General features: G+C 43.0%; 1 protein-coding gene across 1 annotated transcript in view; it reads left to right on the forward strand.

Annotated features, from left to right (window-relative positions):
- The window catches only part of BPIFC (BPI fold containing family C), a 40730-nt gene that overhangs the window by 5945 nt on the left and 13260 nt on the right, over nucleotides 1–21525 (forward strand). The window contains exons 2-12 of the mRNA XM_070453989.1: nucleotides 1887–2016; nucleotides 3628–3748; nucleotides 8128–8256; nucleotides 9895–10050; nucleotides 10173–10236; nucleotides 12300–12360; nucleotides 14749–14840; nucleotides 15873–16049; nucleotides 17196–17249; nucleotides 18416–18586; nucleotides 20807–20874. Coding sequence (XP_070310090.1) covers nucleotides 1887–2016; nucleotides 3628–3748; nucleotides 8128–8256; nucleotides 9895–10050; nucleotides 10173–10236; nucleotides 12300–12360; nucleotides 14749–14840; nucleotides 15873–16049; nucleotides 17196–17249; nucleotides 18416–18586; nucleotides 20807–20874 — 1223 coding nt within the window. The remainder of the gene's footprint in view (nucleotides 1–1886; nucleotides 2017–3627; nucleotides 3749–8127; nucleotides 8257–9894; nucleotides 10051–10172; nucleotides 10237–12299; nucleotides 12361–14748; nucleotides 14841–15872; nucleotides 16050–17195; nucleotides 17250–18415; nucleotides 18587–20806; nucleotides 20875–21525) is intronic.

A 21525-nucleotide genomic window follows, 5' to 3' on the forward strand; every position in this document is an offset into this window, starting at 1 on the left:
GTGTACATTGAACGTTTGGTCTATGTCAAGCACTAGCAAGATAACAATGAATAAGATGTGGTCTTTCTCCTTGGAGAAGATGTTTAGTAAGTTTTTTCATGTGTCTTCTATGTGCCAGGTATTGTACTAGACTCTGGAATTATAGAAGTAAGACAGACAAGACAATCACAATGCAGGACTGTACATGTGAAAATCAAGGCCTGTACCGAGTACTGCGGGGCCTCCAAAGGCATGCCTGGCCCACTGCATGGTCTCAAGGAAGAGACAAGCCATGCATTCATTCAATCAATATTTGCCTACAGATGCCAGTCACTGTTCAAGGTGCTGAAGTGATGAAGCCCTTCTGGGTGAAGCCTTAAAATTCTAGTAGGAGAGACAGAAAATAAACAAGTAACTGGAAACGATGCTAGGTGATAACTAGTGCTTTGGAGAAAAATGCAGCAAGGGAGGCATGGGAAATATGGAGGTCGTGGGGGAGCGTGTTTCATTTAGACAGGTTAGGAAAGGCTTCACTGAGATAATGCTTGAAATACCTGAAGAAAGTGAAAGGCCCAGCCACGTGGGCTCTGAAAGGTGACTCTGCTGGGCAGAGGGAACAACAAGTGTAAAGACCTGAGATCCAGGCTGCTTAGAGTGATCAAGAAAGATGAAGTCAGCCGGTGGGGCTGGGTCTAGATGAGCCAGGTGTGTCTGTAAAGGAAAGTAAAAGAGGAGGTAGATGTGTGGGCCGGGCAGGGCCTTGCAGTCAGTAGAAGGGCTTTGGATTTTATGCTCAGTAAGATGAGGAACCCCTGGGGGGCTTTAACAGGACGGGGGCAGGGGTGACAAGACCTGACTTTTATTTTAAAAGGCCCACTCTGGTGTGAAGAATAGCCAGAAGGGGACAAGGGAAGCAGAGAGACCAGTGAGGAGACAGTTGTAATTGTCAGTGAGAGGTGATAATGGCTGGTGCAGTAGTTGGACATATAGTGGTGGAACACATAAGTCTGCCTGCAAGTTCATCTTGGGTCAAATGCCTAGATGGATGCTTGTGTGTTGTACATCGTGGGGTGGAAGCACAGAGGAGAGGGCAAAGAGCCCAAAATGGCCTGGTGAGGGAAGCTTTCCCAGAAGGAACTGTGGAGCTGGCCCTGGAGGATGCATTCACCACACAGATGTGGGTATGCGACCCAAAGGTAGAGAGACAGAAAGAGATGCTTGTGCATGTATTTTTATATTGGGAGAGCTAAAGACAAAGCCCTCAATTGTGAGCGAACTGGCAAACTGAAGAATAGCAAATAGCTCGGTGTGGACAGCCCAGAGCACTACTCCCACTTAGATAGGAGAGGAGGGTCAGCAGCACGGAAGAAGTCCAGAGCCAGTTATGAAAAGCCTTGATTGCCATGCTAAGAGCTTAAACCTGTTTGTCCTGTGGGCAAAGGAGAGTCAACAAGGATCTTAAAGCGGATAAGTGTTGATCTCGCATCCACTGAGGCCACCTTTCCAAACTCCTGACTCGTTTTTTCTAGAACTCAAGAATTCCTCCATCCCATTGCCATATCCAAAGCATATCCTTCCCAAGACATCTCCAAGTTGTTACATTTATTGTAAGACTCTCGTATTGCGTTGCATTATATCTTGCTGTGTTACAATCATCTGTATATTTGTCTGATTCACCCACTATTTTGTGGGAAGCAGAGGTCAGACGTCACACATGGGTCATCTCTACATCTTTAGCACCTGGAACATATTCTGGTGTGTTCAATAAATGATCACTGGATGGATGGATGGAGTGAGTGAGTGAGTTCTGGAAGTAAGCAATGAAAATAAGAAATGCTAGAAATGCTAAATTGGATTGGCCAGTAAGAAAGCATAATAAAGGAACTCTAAATGTTGGCTAATTGCAGATGTGCACAAAGATGGCCCAAGTCCAAGTCTTCTGGGGATGTTTCATCCTGTGGAATCTCTACATCTCATCTGCTCAGGCCATTTACCCTGGAATCAAGGCGAGGGCTACTCAGCGGGCCCTGGACTACGGTGAGTTGGATGCTTTCATAAGCCAAGCTGTACTCACCACCCAAGTGGAGTCTTTGACCCAAATCCAGAGGCTCATATTGGGGTATCTCATGACTGAGACAAGCTTGACAGTGGGCTGATCCAGAGTTGTTAAGAAGGCTGAGGGGAAAGTGTTGCTTGAAAAATAATCCTCTTGACAATAGGCATATCTTAATACAGCCACAGCCTCGTATTCCACCCCCCCCCCACCTCTCTTTCCCCTGCACATGCATACACAGTGAACATCTTAGGGCATATAAAGCACTTGGAAGAGAATCTTGCAATAGCAAATTCCCAATGAAGATTACTGACTTTATTTTACAATGTGTGAACAGATGGCTCCACAGTTGCTAACATGCCCATGTTATAGATGAGGAAAGTGAAGGACAGGGAGATTTTGTAACTTGCAGAGTCACACAAGCTAGTGAGCCAAAGTGTTGAGATTCAAACCTAAGCTGTCTGCGAGTGCTTTTGGTTCCATCTTTCTACCCTTTACCTCTGTCTTTATATCTCCATATTACAATGCTATTCAGAGTGTTATAGAGGATAAATCTACTCTTCTTAATTTCCAATAAGAATAGAAAAGTGGAAATGAGTTTAAGCTAAAACAAAAGGAGTGAAAACAAAGCTTCCTCCTTGAGAAGGTTAAAATGAAAAGATCATTCTTTGTTATTGTGTGAATTACTTTTCTCAAGCATTCTGATGGGCAGGAAGGCTCTATTTCTCCACAAGCTCAGAGAAGTGTGTTCTGTGGTGCTATTATATAAAGATGGGCTTATTTCAGAATTAAATGAAAGCAGTGGTTACTCAATTTTGGGGGGTGCTGGTATCCTTTGAGAAAAAAATGAAAATGTGAACCCTCTCCCCTGAAAAATTAGATGGACACACACACATACTTCACAATATTTTATTAGAATTTTAGGGGGTTGAAGAGTTTCTAATCGTCGGAGGATCTCAGATCCATAGTTCCTGAATTTAAAGAATCTGGGAGAGAAAGAGGACAGTGTAATATCATTTTCTGGAACTGGCCATCAGGCACAAACTCTGGAGTCAAATTGCCCAGATTTGACCATGGTCTCCACTGGTTCTCAGCTATGTGTCTCAGGCAAGAATTAACCTCTCTGAGGCTCAGTCTCTTCATCTGCAAAACAAGATAATAATGATACTTTACATTTTTCCTAACACTGTCCTGTGTTAACATAATCTCATGCTGTTAGCTCTGGTGTCTCAGACAATTTCATTAGACTCTGAGGACTAGTGTTTTCTTCTACAAAGTGGAGACAATAATATCCAACTTGTAAGAATCTTGTTTTCTAAGTATCTAGGGGCATGATTTTACTTAATAAATTTCACTTATGTGTTTAATGATATAATGCCATCAGCATCTTTTTAATCAATAAACATTTTCTGGGGCTTCCCTGGCAATCCAGTGGTTAAGGCTCTGTACTTCCAATGCAGAGGACTTAGGTTTAATCCCCAGGGGGGAACTAAGATTCCCACATGCCACATGGCATGACCAAAAAGCAAACAGTTTAAAAAGTCCAATTAAAATTTTTAATTAAAAAATAATCATTTTCTTTGGTTGCTTCACAGCTGTTCAAGCTGGAATGGAGATGATTGAACAAATGGCCAAGGAAAGAAAGCTGCCAGATTTAAAAGGTTCTGAGTCTCTTGAATTTCTGAAAATCGATTATGTGAACTACAATTTTACCAAGTAAGTAAAAGAGAAGAGCATTTTTAGCAGTGAAATTAATCTTTAAAATCTCCGGTTGTGGCTATGCCACCCTGAGTCCTGGTGTAACACCAAGACAGAGGAGAAGTTAACCAACCTTTGGTGACGGGCTTATCAGATGATTCACCCAAGCAAGAGGGTCATGGAGTTGACTGAGCATGTGGTATTTGGGTCAGAACATGTGGGGCCAAGTCACATCTCTGCTGCATGCTCATTGTGTGCCCCTGACACATCTGCTCAGAGTCTCAATGTCCTCTCCTCATCCCTAAAATGAGAATTGTAACTGAATGTAGGTGCCAGCTGTGGCCACATTGTCCCCAGGATTCTAAATTAAATTCATTACGTACCCCCATAAACCTGGATGCAGGTTCAATCTCAGTTTCATAATCTACTCTCATCAAGTCTTATCTTACTTTAGTAAAGTTTAGTCAAGACGTCAGAGGTCATAGGAATGGGTTACAAGGCGCGTGGCCTTCTGCCCTCTTGCTCTCTGTACCTCCCCTCCTTCTCTGCTTCTCTGGAGCAATGGAAGTTTCCTCCCCTGCTTTCATGCCTAGCAGTTGCACCCACTCCTGAGTACCAAAGAATCTTCCTAAATGCTTTTCCAAGTACTTTTCTCTCCAATAAACTGCTTTTCCTAAGAAGAATTCTGGAGGCAGTTACAATCTTTTCTACCACATTACAGCAATTAAATCAAATGTCAAAATCAGTAAACAGTAAAAGTCAGATGTTATAACAAACGTGAAGATACTTCATAGAATCTGAAGCTGCTGAACATGGATTAGTTTAATAGACTTAATGATAGTGTAAAACCATCAATGTAAGAACAACAGAATTGCCACATTGATCCAGATCCTGTTTCACCCAGGATAGAGTTTTGAGGTTATACTGTTACCCTCCCTCTTCCATTGAGGAGACCCCAACTGGGTCCTTCTCTTGCCCAATGCTGCTTATGTCAGCTGAGACCAGGTTCAGCAAAGCAGAGCAGAAATTTTATTCATCAATCAAGGAATGGAGGAGGAGAGCCCACGCTCTAAGAGACATGCTCCCCACGGGAGGAAAGTGGGGGACTCTTAAGTGGTAGGTAGGAGGCAGGTGCAACATCAGAAACTGGAGGAAAGGGCAGAGATTTTCAGGAATACTGCTGCACACACAGTGCCTACTTGTGCACCCAGCACTATTTGTGCCCAGCGAGGGACCAGTCCACCTGCTGTGGGCAGAGATCTCAGCATGGCAGTGAGGTAGAGGAACTTCCAGACACGTCTAGATTTCCATGACACAGACACTGCTCTTGCACTTAGGCCACAACCAGTTCAAGGCATTAACTGCCGCGTTTCCTTTGAGGTATAACTGATAATCTTCAACAATCATCAGGTGTTTTGGAATGAGAAGAGAAATAGTTTAAAGCAGAGGTCTTTCAGTTCCCTGGGATATCAATGTGTGATATCACGAATTAGAAGTAAGGTTTGGCTGTATATAACAGAAAATGAGGGTGACTTAGATGAACTAGGGGTTCAGTTTTGTCTCACAAATAATAAGCTCTAATGAAGCTGTGGAAGAATCCTGTTGAAGCCCCACAGTTTCATCAGAATACAACTGTCTTATATTTTTCTCCTCCCCCATCCTTAACTCCGCCTCTGGCCTCAGTTGCCTCATGGTCTAATATGGCAGATGCTCTACAGTTAGCCATTCAATGGTAACCCACTCCAGTATTCTTGCCTGGAGAATCCCATGGACAGAGACGCTTGGCCAGCTACAGTCCTTGGGGTCGCAAGAGTCAGACACTACTTAGTGACTAAACCACCACCACAGCATCCCAGCCATCCAACCAGGGTTTGTTGCGCACCTACAGTGTACTAAGCCTTTGTTCTAGGCAGAGAATGACACAGACATGCTTTTTGTGTCCAGTGAGAGAGATGAGCATTAAATATATATTTACAAAATTAGTGATTTAATTACACTGATGATAATGCCTCAGCAGAAAAATCCAGGGTGATTCCCATAATATAAAGTGAAGTTAAAGATGAGGAGAAACAGACATTCTCATGCATTGCTAGTGGGAGCAGATAAACTGGGACAATAATTTCAGATCTGGCTGTCAAGCAGGAGCTGCTGGCCTCATTTGACTATTGAGCCCTTGAGATATGACTGGTACAACTGAGAACTGTATTTTTTAATTTTTTCAGCTGAAAAGTTTATCAACTCTAAATACAGTCAAGTAGTTTTGATGAAGGGCTTCCCTGGAGGCTCAGACAGTAAAGAATCCACTTGCAATGCATGAGACCCAGGTCTAATCCCTGGTCAGGAAGATCCCCTGGAGAAGGGAATGGCAACCCACTCCAGTGTTCTTGTCTGGAGAATTCCATGGACAGAGGAGCTTGATGGGCTACAGTCCATGGGGTTGCAAAGAGCTGGACACGACTTAGCGACTAAACAACAACAACAACAAAAAAAACTTTTGATGAAAACTCAATATCTAGATTGAAGTATATCATGAGTATAAAGCGTGTCATATTTTGAAGGCTTATTTTCTAAAAAGGAAAATAAGGTATCTCATATATTGGTTGCATGTTGAAATGATAATATTTCCCTTTTTAATACTACTAGATAGTTTTAAACTATATATATATGGCTCACATTGTATTTCTTTCAGGCAGTGCTATTTTAGGAGATGATTTGCAAGGATATTTTTAGATGTGCTCTTTGACCCAACAATTCCACATCTCCTCCCTAGAGAAGCATATACACAAACAGCATGAATGAGGATATTCACTATAGCATTGTCTATAATACAGAGATAGGCAAACATCCTAGATGTCCAAACACAAAGCAGTGATTTTTTTTAATCCACAGCGTGGATTACTCTGTAGCAATTACAAAGAATGAGTTAGACCTATATGTATCAAAATGAAAATATTTCCAAGATACAATAGTCTCTACCATTGTCTTCCCACAGTGATACTTAGGACATTTGACAGAGAATAGATAGGAAAAGATGCCAAAAAGAGGAAATAGTAATAACCATGTCTTTTCGACTTTCACATTTTAAAATTTTCCCTAATCTTAGTTCATAACAATGCTTTCTTTCTCCTGTGCAACAGTTATATACAGATGATCTCATTTGTCTTCCCAACCTTCCCATGAGATGCTCTTCTTTCAAGTGATTGACTGGAAGAGTTTAAGTATCTTCACTAAAGCCATACAGCTAGCAGAAAACTTGGCTCCAAGCTGAGTGTCCTTTGTATGATATCTGTAGTGCTATAGCTTAGTGGTTAAGAGGCCTCATGACAGATGGAGACTTCCATCTCTGGTTCTACCACTTATATATGACTTCAGCCAAGTTTCTCATCTTTTCATCACTAAATGGCAGATTACAAAATCAGCAGTGGCCTCCTAGGATTATGGGGAGGGTTAAGATGAGCTAATGCATGTAAAGTGCTTACTCCAGTGCCTAAGCAGGTAGCAATTGCTCAATCAATGGTCATAATCATAACTTATCATAAGGCACATGGCCATTGAACTATGTCTGTTGCTTGCCACCTGCTGCCTCTAGTTACCTGTGACCAGTGACCACGCAGAGAATCCTTAGGGGGAGTCCATGCTCTAAAGTAAGTTTCTCAACTAGGGAAGGTACTGTCCACATAAGAGGGCATTTGGAGGGAAGGCAGGCTGTTTACTGTCCTGATGATTGTGAGGGAGGGGGAGCTATTGGCATTTAGTTGGAACATATGCCAAATATCCTGCCAACGGTCCTCTACAAAAAATAGTTGTCCAATCCAAAATATGAATGTTCCCCCCATTGAGAAACACTGGGACAGCTGAGGGGAAAGATCCTGATGCCAATGTCCTGTCTTTAGAAAAACTGAAGAAGGAGACTGATTACTTGCAAATTTGCTTCTAAACCTGCTCATTTCTCCCCTCCACTAGATACAGGGGGCTTCCTGCCAAGGGTCTGAAGGGAATTAGGAAGCAGTGCCCTGAGGCTGCAGTGCAAACCTGAGGGTCCTTCCTATACCTACAAGCAAGCAAGTGTTAGTCACTCAGTCATGTCCTACTCTTAGGGATCCCATAGACTATAGCCCACCAGGCTCCTCAGTCCATGGGATTGTCCAGGCAAGAGTACTGGAGTGGGTTGCCAGTCACTTCTCCAGGGGACTCTTCCAGACCCAGGGATTGAACTGGGGTCTCCTGCATTGCAAGTGGATTCTTTACTATCTGTGCCACCAAGGAAGACCCCTTCCTCTATAGGAATTCATAATTGCCTGTTCCTCTCAGGAGTTCTACAACTGCGTTTTGAGTTTTGCCTTACTGAAATATGTGCTACAAGAGTTGCACTAATTCTTCTGTTTCTTGTTTTACAGCATAAAAATCAATGCCTTTTCATTTCCAAATACTTCACTCGCCTTTGTTCCTGGCGTTGGAATCAGGGCCCTGACCAACCATGGAACTACCAACATCAGCACAGACTGGGAAGTCAAGTCCCCACTTTTGTGAGTATTCCACTGAAAACTCTGCTGCTATTTTGGGGGGAAATGGGGCAAAAAATAAAAACTGTACATGTTTGCCAATGTATTTGACATTAGGCTTCTTTCCCTCAATCATTAACTGTCGGGGGAGTGTGTAATTTCCTTGGTTCTGTCTTGTCAGAGCAAAAATTTGAAGCGACGGATGGACCAGTGTCACAGCTCGGTTACAGCTCAGTTTTATTTGGCAAGCAAAGGAAAATACATCCTCGAGGTGTGGGGGGGCCGACCCAAAAGAAACAAAGAGAAAAGAAGAGAGAGGCTCAATTTTGGCTCCTCTTTTTATGTTTTGTCTCCTCCCCCTGAGCCTGCCCTATGTAAATTGAGCTAGCCAGGAGGGCTGTTTGTTTCACTTGATGTTTTCACTCCAGTCCTCAGACCTTACTCTGTTCTATTTTTGCCGGCTTTTCCCTTTCTTTGTCTTTTAACCACCATTATTTTGGATTCCTTTTTCCTATTCTAACTACCTAACATTAACCATCTTTCTCAAGCGCATTCTTCAAGGAGAGATTTAAAACAGAATATCTTTTCTGGGGACAAGGGAGAGGGGCCTGAAAAGCATCAGTGGCAGAGCCACTGGTCAATGTGCCATTTAAGACTTCCTAAGAGCTAGAAGTCCCTGATTGTTAGAGGCATGGACATGAGCTTAACATTTCAGAGTCCCAGTGAATCACCATCTGACCTTGAGCTAGTCTTTGAACATGCTTCCTTAACTGTAAGGGCAACTGCTGAGAAACAAGCCTTCCTACCTCACAAGCAGGTTGAGGAGGGTAGTCAGCTTGAGCCCAATTCTGCCTCTACCAAAAGGCCTTTGCACTCTTCTATACAAAGAAAGGATCAAATTCAAGGTGCACTTACAAACTGCCTACTATGTGCAAGTCACTATCCTGGGTGTAATGTTTAGGTCTGCCTAGGTTGATGCCCCAGGATAAGACATTTATTCACCCATTTGGTTGTTCAACATCCATTGATTGAGTGCCTACTGCATCCATTTACAAATGGTACTGAATACCACTCATCTCCCTCTCAAGATCTCCAGTCTTGCAGAGAGTAGAAAAATGACATTTTTCCTGATAAGAAGCAGAGATTCATGTATTATTCTTTTCTTTGCTGACTTATCAACCATAGATTGAGTGCTTATTCTGTGTCAGGCCACAAGGTAAATCCTGGGGCCTGGAGATGAACTCCATCAAGGAGTTCACAGACGACATCTAAATGTCGCCTGCCCATCTAGATGCCCCTCCTAAATAAGCTGTGGCCACTTTACCCTTGTGCTCTCCCTCTAAACAAGCTTCATATATGAATTGTGGTTAATATTAAAACATGCCCAACCACGATGGGGGCCAGAGCACTCAGGATGAAATACCTACAAGGTCCCTAGAACTGTCACTATTCACATATTTGTTACTTCATTTGTTCAGTAAGTAGCCACCCAGCCCCCCTCCTATCTGTTTTAAGTGTCAGGAATCCAGAGGTGATGATGTTCTTGCCCTCATGGGACTTAGAGCCTATGGGTAAGCCCTTCTATGGCGCAGATTCAGAGGAACAAGATCCATCTCCACCCCTGCCCAGGTGTGGGTAACCATGCACTTTTTCTCTCAATAGCCAAGACACAGGAGCAGCTGACCTGTTTCTCTCTGGGGTCTATTTCACCGGTATAGTTGTCCTGTCCCGAAATGACTTTGGTCACCCGATCCTGAAGCTCCAAGACTGCTATGCTCAAGTGAGCCATGCCGACGTCTCGTTTTCTGGAGAGCTCAGGTGAGCAAGGGCTTCTGGTGGGCAGTGGCTGGGCTGTGGCTGCATTCTCAGGCAGCTTCAAGGAGTGGTTATTAACTAGATATGACTCTGTATAAGCCTTAAAAAAATTTTTTTTTCCCTAGTGTCCTGTATAACTCCTTTGTTGAGCCCATGGAGAAACCCATTTTAAAGAAATTAAATGAAATGGTAAGTCCTTAAAGATTATCCAGCCACAGTGACATGCTGTCAGCAGCAGTTCTACCACGCTTTGATGAACTCTAAGTCAATAAACCTTGCCTGAGCACCAACTGTGTGCTAAGCACTCCCCAAGGCACTTTCACAAACATTACCCTTTGCAGCTTAATAGTTTCTCAAGTGCCTGCTTTGTGCCAAATACTATGATTCGTGCTAGAGATATAGAGATAAATAAAACAGCACTCCCTCCCTCAAATCCTCACCTCAGGGTGGGCAAACAATCAAAAAGATTTGGTTTATTGTGTGCCTACTGCATGCCCAGCACTAGGCTAGAGTCTGTTGAGGATATGAAAAAGGAATAAGCTCATCTGTTTAGGAAAACCCAGTTCAGACTTGTGAAACTAACTGAATAAGTACTTGAATCTTGTACATACCTATGTGGTCTTTAGATTGAACTGAAGGGGTTCAGAGAAATGGAAAAATTAAATAAATAGATCCTGGAAGTATCCTGGGAGATATCTTTGGAGGGTGCAGGACTTGAACTTGGCCTTGAATTACAGGTAGGATTTGAATAGGTAAGGAATAAGAGAAAAGAGTGAATATTTCCAGCTAAGTGAAACAGTATAAGTTAAGGTGACTTCCTGATTCCAGAAGTCAGCGTTTGAAGAAGGAAAAGATGGAATTGGTGGTGAGCCCTCTTTCCAATTCTGACAGTATCTTCCCTGAATACTTCACATGTTCCTGGAGAGACAGGAGGGGTGAGGAGGACAGGGTAAAGAAAGGAGATTCATCTCTGGAAAAGAGGGGCAAGGATGGTCTCTGGTTGTCTCCACCCTCCTTGTGTTGAATTCAGAGCTCAGAAGACAGGAGGTGCATAATGAACATTGATGAGGAAGTCAACACACAGAAACATTAAGCAGCTTGTCCAACAAGGTTGCCCGGCTGGTCCAAGGATGCTGAAGCTTTCCTATCTTTCTCCATCCTGATCTGAAAGGTGCTGACTGCCAGAAAACATGCATGTTAAAGAGTGGCTGGGAAAGAGTGCTGTCACCCCACCCTTGCTCATCCATCGTTCAAAACAAGCCATGGTCCTTTGGCCTCCAACAAGAAGCCAATAGTTAAGCTTGCCCGGAGTTTGTATGTGACATAGAGCTCATAGATGCTTTGCTTCTAGGGTTCCCTCTGTGTCACTGGAAAAGGACACAGTGGTCTAGCCATGTCAGACCTGATTTCAAATCCTGCTGATCTACTTGCTCACCTTCTCTAAGCTTCAATTTTCCTATCTGTAAATAAGGGACAGTAGTGCTTGCCTCTCAGGACTGTAGTGAAGACAAAATGAGGTTAACAATCGCTAACATTCACTGAATGCTTATGACATAGCAGATGCAATTATCATCCACATGTTGCAGATGAGGGGACTGAGGCCAAAGAGTCCAAGGAACTTGCCGAGGCATCCAACCCCAGGCAGCCAGGCTCCTGAGCCTCTGTGCTTAACCCCCACCCTGAGTGTTCAGCACATGCCTAGCACACGGCACCCGCCTTGGTCCTTTTCCTCCTTCCTACAGATGTGCTTGGGAGAGATTCAAGATTGCTTTTCTGATTCCAAAAGGAGTTCTGATCTAAGATGTCTGATCAAATGAGCTCTCAAAGCAGCCCAGCGAGGAAGTCAAGTCCCTGCTCTAACTCTCCCGGGGCAGGGCCTGGCATGCTGACCGTGGAGGGGAGAGGCAGGGGCAGCCCTGCCATCAGGAGAGGCTCAGCAGGTTCCCCAGGTGTCATAGCACATGGACTGGGCACACGTCCTGTCGTGCCACAGGAAGGAAGGCCGAGAGCTCATTCTTTGATGGGGCAAGCTGGGTGTAGTCCCAGTTGCTCTGAAGATGAGCCAGCATTCAATGGCACACCACCCACTCATTATGAACTTGAGGCCCACGGACATCAACTCATTTAAGGGAAAGTGCAAAGGGAGAAGGTCTTCTCACTGAAAGGCCTTTGTGGGCAGGGTCTAGGCCCTGAAACAGAGATGTCCAGTACAATGTGATAACCTGCATTTTTTTTTTTCCTTTTATGGTCAGCTCTGTCCCATCATCACAGGTGAGGTGGAGGCACTGAATGCCAATCTCAGCAAGCTGGAGGGTGAGTCCTAGAGCCGTCTCTTCCGGGTGCTTCTTCTCCCACCCCACACTCAGGTGCTCTCCAGGTGGGCTCTGCTCCAGCTCTCCTGCCTGCTTTCCCCTCTGCAAACTAGTGCCACTGCAGGGAGGGGTATGCGGGGACTGACCTGGGTGGGTAGGGCCTGCTCTTTTCTGCTGGTTAGCTAGCTTCACTGCAGGAGGAGATGGCTTCAGAAGACAAGATGCAAGGCACAGGATTAAATGCTCATGAGCTTGAATCCCAGCTCTGGTACTAAATCCATCCTCTTCAGAATGATGGATGCTCATCCTGACTAGTTACCCCTGGTTCTAATCCCTTTGGTGGCTCCTATAACTGCCTTCAGGATCAAGTCCAAATCCCTTAACATGGACTATAAGACCCGCCTGTCATGGTCCAGCTCCTTCTCACCTCTCTGGACTTCATCTTCCACCTCTAGCTGCTCCAGCCATCAAACTGCTTCTCCTGCCTCACACCCTTGCCTCCCACCCTGCTGTCCTCTCTGCCTAGAAAAGCCTTCTCTCCTCTTCATCCATTTATTCACTTAAGAGATGTTTACTGAGTACCTGTCTCTCTGCCAGCACTGTGCTAAGCACAGCTCTGCTTCCTGCCCCTCAGCCACTCCTTGTCCTGTTCCCTCCTCTTTATCTTTTAAGGCTCAGCTCAGGCATAGTTCCAGCTCCTCAATGCTCACATGATACTTTGGGTGTTTCTATCTCTTTGCCCTCCATCCACTCATCCCCCAGTGATGTGCTGAGCATCTGGAATAGGTTGGGTGCTATTCTTGGTGCTGGAGATGCAGCAGTAAGCCTAGGAGACAGAAATACCTGCCCTCATGGGGCTAGTGAGAGGAGACAGACAGCCAGCAAGATAATTAGTAACATCTACAGTATCATTGCAATAAATGGTAAGAAGAAAACTAAAGTAGGGAAGGAACTGGCTGGTGGCAGGGCAGGGAGGGAGGGTTGTTTAATATACCCTGGCCGGGAAAGGCACCCCTGAACAAGTGGCGTTAGAGTAAGGACCTGAATGAAGTAGGGAGCAACTGCTCCTAAATCTGGATGAAGGACTTTCCAGTCAGAGGAAATCGCAAGCTCAAAGGCCCCTGTGGGAGCATGCTGAGTGCCTTGGAGGAACTGTGAGGAGACCATACTGGAAACAGAGCAACAAGGGGGAAGTATCAGGACACAAGGTCAAAGAGGGGAAAGCAGATGGTTAGAGCTTCAGAGCTCTATTGGTCACCACGAAGGCCGGCTCTTAGTCTGAGATGAGAAGTTGTTGGAGAGTCCTGGTCGCACCTTGCATGTCCTGACTTATATTTTAAGGAGATCACGCTGGCTTCTATTAATTATAGGACAGAGTCAAAGGTGGAAGCAGGGAGACCACTTAAGAGATTACTGCAGTGACCCATATGAGCACAGAAGGGAGGGACCTGGATGGAGTGAGGAAGATGGTGAGAGGTGTTCAGGTTAAGGATGTACCTGGAGGGTAGAGACAGTGGTACTTACTGACACATTGGATGTGGATCATGAAAAGAATCAGGGATGGATGACCCCAGGGTTTAAGTTGAGCACCTGGAAAACTGGAAGAAATGGATTTATTGATACCAAGGTGAGGTAGACTATAAGACTCAGTTTGTAGTCGGACCATCCAGAGCTCAGCTATAGATCTGCTCTTATTACATCGTGTTAATTTCCTGTTTCACCTTGAGTTCTTTGAGGGGAGGAACTTTGACTCTTCTCTGTGTCCCTAACACCCAGTACAGTGCCTAACTCATAGTAGTTTAATACATAAGGGATGAAAGGAGATGGTGTCTGGACAGATGGATAGATGAGTGAATGCGGATAGATGAATAAAAAATAATAGATTGGCGAGGTAGGGAAAGAGTAAGGAGAAGCAGAAAAGATGAGGAAAGAACCAGTGGAAGAGCCCCATGCCTAGCTTGCTGTGGGCAAATTTCTTCACCTCTGGGAGCATGTATAAAAGGTTATGGATGAAAATTTGGTGTACCAATGGACATGAATTTGAGCAAACTCCAGGAGATGGTGAAGGACAGGGAAGCCTGGGGTGCTACAATCAACAGGTTCACAAAGAGTCAAGACACAACTTAGTGACTGAACAACAACAACTGAAATTTTATTGATGTTTCTCTCAGGGCAATGTGACAAATGAAAGTTTTTATTTTCTTCTTTTGATTTACCTACTCTTTTTGAGTTTTGAAAAGTAAGCAAGTGTTACTTAAGAAGTAGGGTAATAGTTAATTTTTGTTTTAAATAACAGAGGATTCAGGATTATATTGTCCTGGATAAACATTAATCATGTATTATACTATACCTTTATGAATGTAAATTTTCTTTTTTCTTTGTTTTTTAGTTTTAAGAAAGATTGACAACTATACTCTGCTGGATTATTCCCTAGTCAGTTCCCCAGAAATTACTGAGAATTACTTTGACCTGAATTTGAAGGTAATTTTGTCATCATCAGAGTTCTGATTTTGGCCATTAGCAGCCAATATTCGAGGAACAAACATTATGTGCAGAAGGAAATATAACTACATTCTCTTCCAATAATCTAATTTTCTTTTAAGGGATTCTCTCATGTTTACATTCCTTTAAAAGTCTCTTGAACACTTTCTTGATTGGTAAATGATTGCTTGGATTACATAACATATGTCTGCCTTCTTCAAGAAGAGTATCATATTGTCTACCTCTGGGAGTAAGGTTTGAGGCTAAGAGGCAGCAAGTAAGACAGTCTGCATTTATTAGAACTCAACAGATCCATATACTGTAAATATTGATACTTCTGTTTATTCCTAATTCTCAGGTTAGTAAATTTAACTGAGGGCTCCTGATCTTGGTCAGGGCCATCAGCTCGTGATAATGGTGTCTGCTGATTGCAGAAAAGTGATAACTGTGGTTACATTTAATTTGCTCCAAAGTTAATATCATTGTTTTTTTTTAATGCACACAGACTTATGTTTCAAGGATTCAGAGTCATTCACATCAGTTCAATGTTACACAGGACACCATTTTGTAATAACAGCCTGTAGCTAATGAGGTCAGCATTTAAAATGTCACAAAAACGCTTTAAGCCACGTAGCATCCTGGGTCCTTTTGTGTCTATGATGCCCCAGATGCTCAGAAGTCACGGGTTTTGCAGGTCAGAGGTTTGACATCTCTAATTCTCTACGTGACACTTCAGGAACTATCCAGAGCTGTTCCCTCCAGATACAGGCACTTATCTTCCTTTCTCTGAGAAGAGGACCAACAAGGACACTCTAACCAGATTATTCCCCAGGGTGGACAAGACATGCTCAGATGTGCTCAAGAAGTCATCAAAGCATTGAAACATAGTCCGTAGGCAAGGAGTCAGAGGACTCGTGGTTTTCTCATCCCTACTGTTTCCGCAGTTTCCCACATTCTGACTTGAGTGGGTCCACCTCCTGCACAGACGACTTTTCCCCTAATCCACTGGTCTTTCTCTCTATTTCCCCACAGGGAGTTTTCTACCCATTGAAAAGTCTCCGATATCCCCCCTTCCCATCAGCTCCTTTTGTGCTCCCGGAACGCAGTGACTCTATGCTCTACATTGGAATCTCCAAGTATTTCTTTAAATCTGCATCTTATGCTTATTTTACAGCTGGGGCTTTCAGCTTCACTCTCACCACAAAAGAGGTGAGGAATGTTAATGGATGATAACAATCAACACCAATGTTTAATCTTATTTTAATTATCCCATTACGGGGTTGTAATGTTCTTATTCCTGGGCCATTGTAGACACTATCACTTCTAGCAAGATGATGAATAAAGGGATTGCAGAATGAATGTTGATATTAGTTGGAGAGTTGCTGGGTTTCCAGTTCTGCCAATTTCAGCTTTTTATGTTCTTCTAGATTGATCTTAAATAATACTAAGAACCCCCTTCATTACTTATTACCTGTGATGAATACCTGTGAAATTTTGGCAGTTTCAATGTACCTAACATCTCTATGCCAGATTTTCATCATTTGGAAAATGGGAATAATAATAAACCCATACTCATAGGGTTGTTTTGGGTATTAAAGAGGTTTAAATATATGTAAAGTATTCAGGCCAATACCTAACACAGAGTACATGCTCCATACATGTTTATTATTATTGTTTGTGTTATGCTAACATAAAGATTTCTCCTATTGGTAATTACAATTGACATCTACAATGATCAGTAAATAGCACAGATACTCACTGATCCTCTTTGTCATGCCCCTCCCTTTTGTAATGAGAACACTCTCTCCAGCCATTCAGCTAACAACCTTCAGAGCATCCCTTATGATTCTTTCCATTCTCTAGGTCCTAATTATACATGTAGCTATAAATCTTATGTTCAAAATGCTGGGGGTACACAAGCTCCTAGACACTGCTGAGAATGAGATATTTCTAGTTTCAGACTTGAAAACCATTCATCTGTGAAGATAAATTGCTTATGCATTGTTTATCTCAGTAATCTCTGAAAATGAGGACAGTAAAACAAGACTTCTTGTTAACCACTGTAAAACATTTACATATGGATCATACCTACATGATGTACACTGTGTTCCCAAGGTTAAAAGGTACTTCTCAAAGCAATGTAACTTCCTGTGTGACCAAGGGCAAGTCACTTTACTTCTGTGGGCCTCTGAGTTCCTGTGGTTGGGGTATGAAATGATAGATCACCTTCAAACGCTAGGCATTTCTGGTGCAACAGTTTCATGATTCATAAAAATTATAGAGAATGCTGCATTTTCCCTGAAAATACAACCCAGGTATAAACCTTCCAGTGACATGATGTTCTTGATCTTCCAGATTTCCAACCATTTGCTTCACAACTCTCAAGCCCTTGGCAACATGCTCTCCCGGGTGAGTGTCAGGGTTTGACTCCTTAATGGTGTATTTGCTTTCATTGCAGTTCTTCTGGAACCCTTTTTGGCTCAAGCTTGCATCCATATTTCCCTTCTTAAGGGTTTTGCCTTTTAAAAATTATTTATTTATTTATAGTGCCACATGTGGGGTGTTTAGCTATGGCATGTGAGATCTATATCGTTCCCTGACCAGAGACTGAACTCGGGCTCCCTGCATCGGGAGCATGGAGTCTTAGCCACTGGACCACCAGGGAAGTCCCAAGAGTTTTGTCTTTTAATCAGATATCTACAAATTATAACTGAACAATACAAGTTACTAGTGAAGACATTGTAAGTTCACAGAATAAATCCTCTGTTCCTTCTATAAGTTCCACCGCCCTTGAAATAATTAGTTTAAAAGGGAAAGGAAGGAACAGGGCCTACATTTGTGACCTCAGTAATAGTGGCGTTAGCCGCTCAGTTGTATCCAACTCGTTGCGACCCCATGGGCTATAGCTTGCCAGGCTCCTCTGTCCATGGAATTGTCTGGGCAAGAATACTGGAGTGGGCTGCCTTTCCCTTCTCCAGGGGATCTTCCTGACCCAGGGATTGAATCTGGATCTCTCATTCCAGGCAGATTCTCTACTATCCGAGCAACCAGGAACCCATTTGATATCTTAGTAAAGCAACTACTAAGATCATGGTGGTGTGGCACCTAAGTATTGGGCACAGTGTACTGAAAGGCTCAGGTTTGCCCTGGAGGACCCAGAGGTGCTTGTGTAGCATCCTGGCTTTAGAGCAAGGATCTCAAGTCAGACAGACCCAGACTTGAACCCTAGTTCTACAGCTTACCTGCCTGAAACCTTGAGAAAATTGCTTAATCTCTCTAAGGCTCGCTCTCTTTAGTTGTGAAATGGGAATCCTGATAGAACCTGCCTCACAAAGAATTTGTGGAGATTGAATGAAATAATACTGAAAGTCCTAACATGTGTCTGACACACAGCATGTGTCCAGTAAATGCCAGCTGTTCTTATTGCTATGTTGTTATTGGTATTATTATTAAAGAGCTTTTTTCTAACTGTGATGATGTAAGATTAATCACCACAGGCCACCCCAGATTTGTGATATCTCCTCTTCATCTCATGACTCCCGATCTCTGTCTCTTTCCCTGATTGTGGATTGCAGATTGCAGAACTCTACATCTTGTCCCAGCCCTTCATGGTACAGGTCATGGCAACAGAGCCTCCTGTGATCCGTTTACTTCCAGGTAACTTCACCCTGGACATCCCCGCCTCCATCATGATACTCACCCAGCCCAAGAACTCAACTGCAGAAACCATCGTTTCCATGGACTTTGTAAGTCTGCGGGGACAGGAGGGCAGCCTATGGATACCAATCCTGTCTGTGCAGTAGACCACTGACCTGCAGGTTCTACCAGAGATTTGGAGGGATGGGATGAGCTCCATCTGCTAGGGTCCAGCCCCAGCAGGATCCAGGGGAACCATCAGGATGAACGGCGTCGGCGAGAGAGAGACACGCAGGACCGGCCTTGATAGGGCCAAGTCTGCTAGGGAGAGAGAGAAAAAGAAAGAAAGAGACCAGACCAGGAATATGCAGCAGAGTCTGGCAGTTGCTTTATTTTTCACCGTCGCCTTTATACCCTAAGTTGGTACACTTCTAAGGGGCAGATAAGCATACAGACTTAGTTTAACGTTACATCAGCTTGTCCTTCACGAAACCAGGTATGCTCTGTATATTTTTATTTATGAGAGTCTTTTCCCATAGATTTTTTGTACATTATCTTCTGGCCTTGAGGTTAGCAGAAAACAGAAAAGTGGCAGTCTCATGATACAGCAGGTTGTAACATAATAGAAATACAATCCTGTTAACATAAAAGTCAGTCTTTTTGCAGAAATTCTCAGCTAAATTTATCTAAAAAGTTTAACACACAAAGACTCTGTGGCTCTGGTGAGGCAGCCCCTGTTTAGCACTCTTGGTTAAAATTAACAATTATCTTATTGTTTTTACACTAGGGCTAAACTCTTATTTTACTATATCTCCAACTATATTAACAATAGTTTCCACTGCACAACCTCAGCACATTAACATCAATCAAACGTTGATCTAATAACCACTTTTAAAACAATATTTTTTGTATTCTCTAATGGGGCTTCCTCACCCCGCAAAGGGCTCTGTGCCTATTAGGGCCTTTTTATGGTTAATCTCTATGTATAATATCTTTTGGCTTTCAGGCCTGTTGACAATTTATGGCTTGCACCTGGTGCAACTTTAAGCAACTTCAGTAGCCGACCCTGTCTTTTTTGTGGTTAATCTATTTTCTTTCTATTAGGTGTCATCTCCATGGGAACTAGATAGGATTACATTTTTTACAGAACAGAAATTCAAAGGATTGCAAAAACAGCAGATATGGCACAAAACAGGCTCTTAGTCTAAAAGTTAATTACCTGCAAGAAGTTACCAGCTAATCTCTATCTAAACTATTTTTTATTACGCACATTTGTGGCTATAATATTTGTGGGGCTTTTCTCACCCCACAGAGGGACCTATGCTTAATAGTTTCTTTTGTTAGTGTACTGTGTTTAGGATGTTTAGAACAATCATGAGCATTTTGTGCAATGAGAGCACATATTTATCACACAAGCCAGAATGCCAGCAAAAGGGTTTGAATTGAAGCATTTCCTTCATCCCTGGCCCCTTCATAGGGTACCAGCGTCCAGGAGATTTATTAATTAGCTTTTAAGTTGGTTCTCATTCAGTGAAAGAGGAGCAGGAGAGCTCTTGGCAGGCAAAACAAGAATCCGCAGCAGGGCGAACAAGACCAACAGCAGAAAAGAGGGGAGGATACGGGGTGGGGTAGAGGCTGAGGCCAACCTGGAAGGTCCCTTATCCTAGACGGCCTTGCCTGTCAGGTATTTTCCTCGTGACCTCGTCATGGAGGGGGTCCCAGACGGCCTTGCCTGCCGGGTATTTTCTTCATGACCTTGTCACAGGCGGGACCTCCCATAATGGCTCCCGATATCCATCAATTACGGGAGTGGGCAGGGTTGAGACTGAGGCAGAGGGAGGTGTGGAGGCCAGTTCTCCTTCAATAGCTCTCAACTCTTCGCCACATGCTGTGTGCCCTTTCCTTTTCTTCAGTTACAGTAATAACCAAATTTCTTTTTTTTTTAAAGAAGTCTATCAAGGTGGAGTTCAAGTTTATTTGAGTAGATGAAGGCCAAATGCAATCTGAGAGAAAATGACTGAACAATGAACCTAAGTGAGATGCTACACAAACACACACACACAAACCCACACATAAACACACACACACATACACACATACATGGACAAGAGAGATTAGAAGAAAATGAAAAATAATTTAAAGGAGATTTTCAAACAGAAAGTCTTTACAGTTAGTCTCCCTACCTGCAAGACAGTATTTTCAAGAGCTGTTTCTTTTCAATGTTTTTTGAGATGAAAGTGAAGTTTATGTTTCTGCTATGGGTAGTGATATTTGTGGCCAAAATGGACAAATTCACTCATCTTACTAATGAATGTCTTTGTTCTCTGCAGGTTGCTAGTACCAATGTTGCCCTGGCTATTTTGGGACAAAGACTGATCTGCTCTTTATCTCTGAACAGGTAAGCTCAGTTGATATGACTGTTGGATGGTAGTAACAAGTGAATCAACAGGCCAAGAGACAAGTGAACATTCACAACACAGGTGAAGTTATCATCCAACAGACATGAATCATTAAGCATTTCTCCTGTAACAGTCCAGATAATTTCAAAGTATGGATCTAATTGAAAATTGTATTATAAATTTTTTTCTTCTCAGTAAACAATATTCAGATAAATCTGGCAACAAAATTAGCATAAGTTTAATTCTACAATGTAAATTCTCATTCTAATGGTACAGCAATAAAAAATGAATTTCCTTTTCAACAAATTTAAAATGGATGCTATTGAAAAAAGAGAATGAAACTTTGAGGTCAAGGAATGAAGTTACAAACCCCTGCTCCCTGGTTCCAGACCATAATCAAGTCTTTTAACCTCTTTGAACCTCAGCTGCCTTATCTGTAAAATAATGAAGTCATAAAGAATCATCTCTGAGTTACCTTCAGTCTCTTAACATTCAGATCCCATTACTAGAGTGTAGCATTTAACTAGACCATGCCCTGTGGCCTGGCTGGCTCTCAAATGCAAGCCATGCAGTGTGAAAGAGTTTGAGCAGGTCATGTATACAGATCACAGAACACTAATTGCCACTGGGAAGGATCATCTTCAGAGCTC

Source organism: Odocoileus virginianus, chromosome 23 (assembly GCF_023699985.2).
Source record: "Odocoileus virginianus isolate 20LAN1187 ecotype Illinois chromosome 23, Ovbor_1.2, whole genome shotgun sequence".
Classification (NCBI taxonomy): domain Eukaryota; kingdom Metazoa; phylum Chordata; class Mammalia; order Artiodactyla; family Cervidae; genus Odocoileus; species Odocoileus virginianus.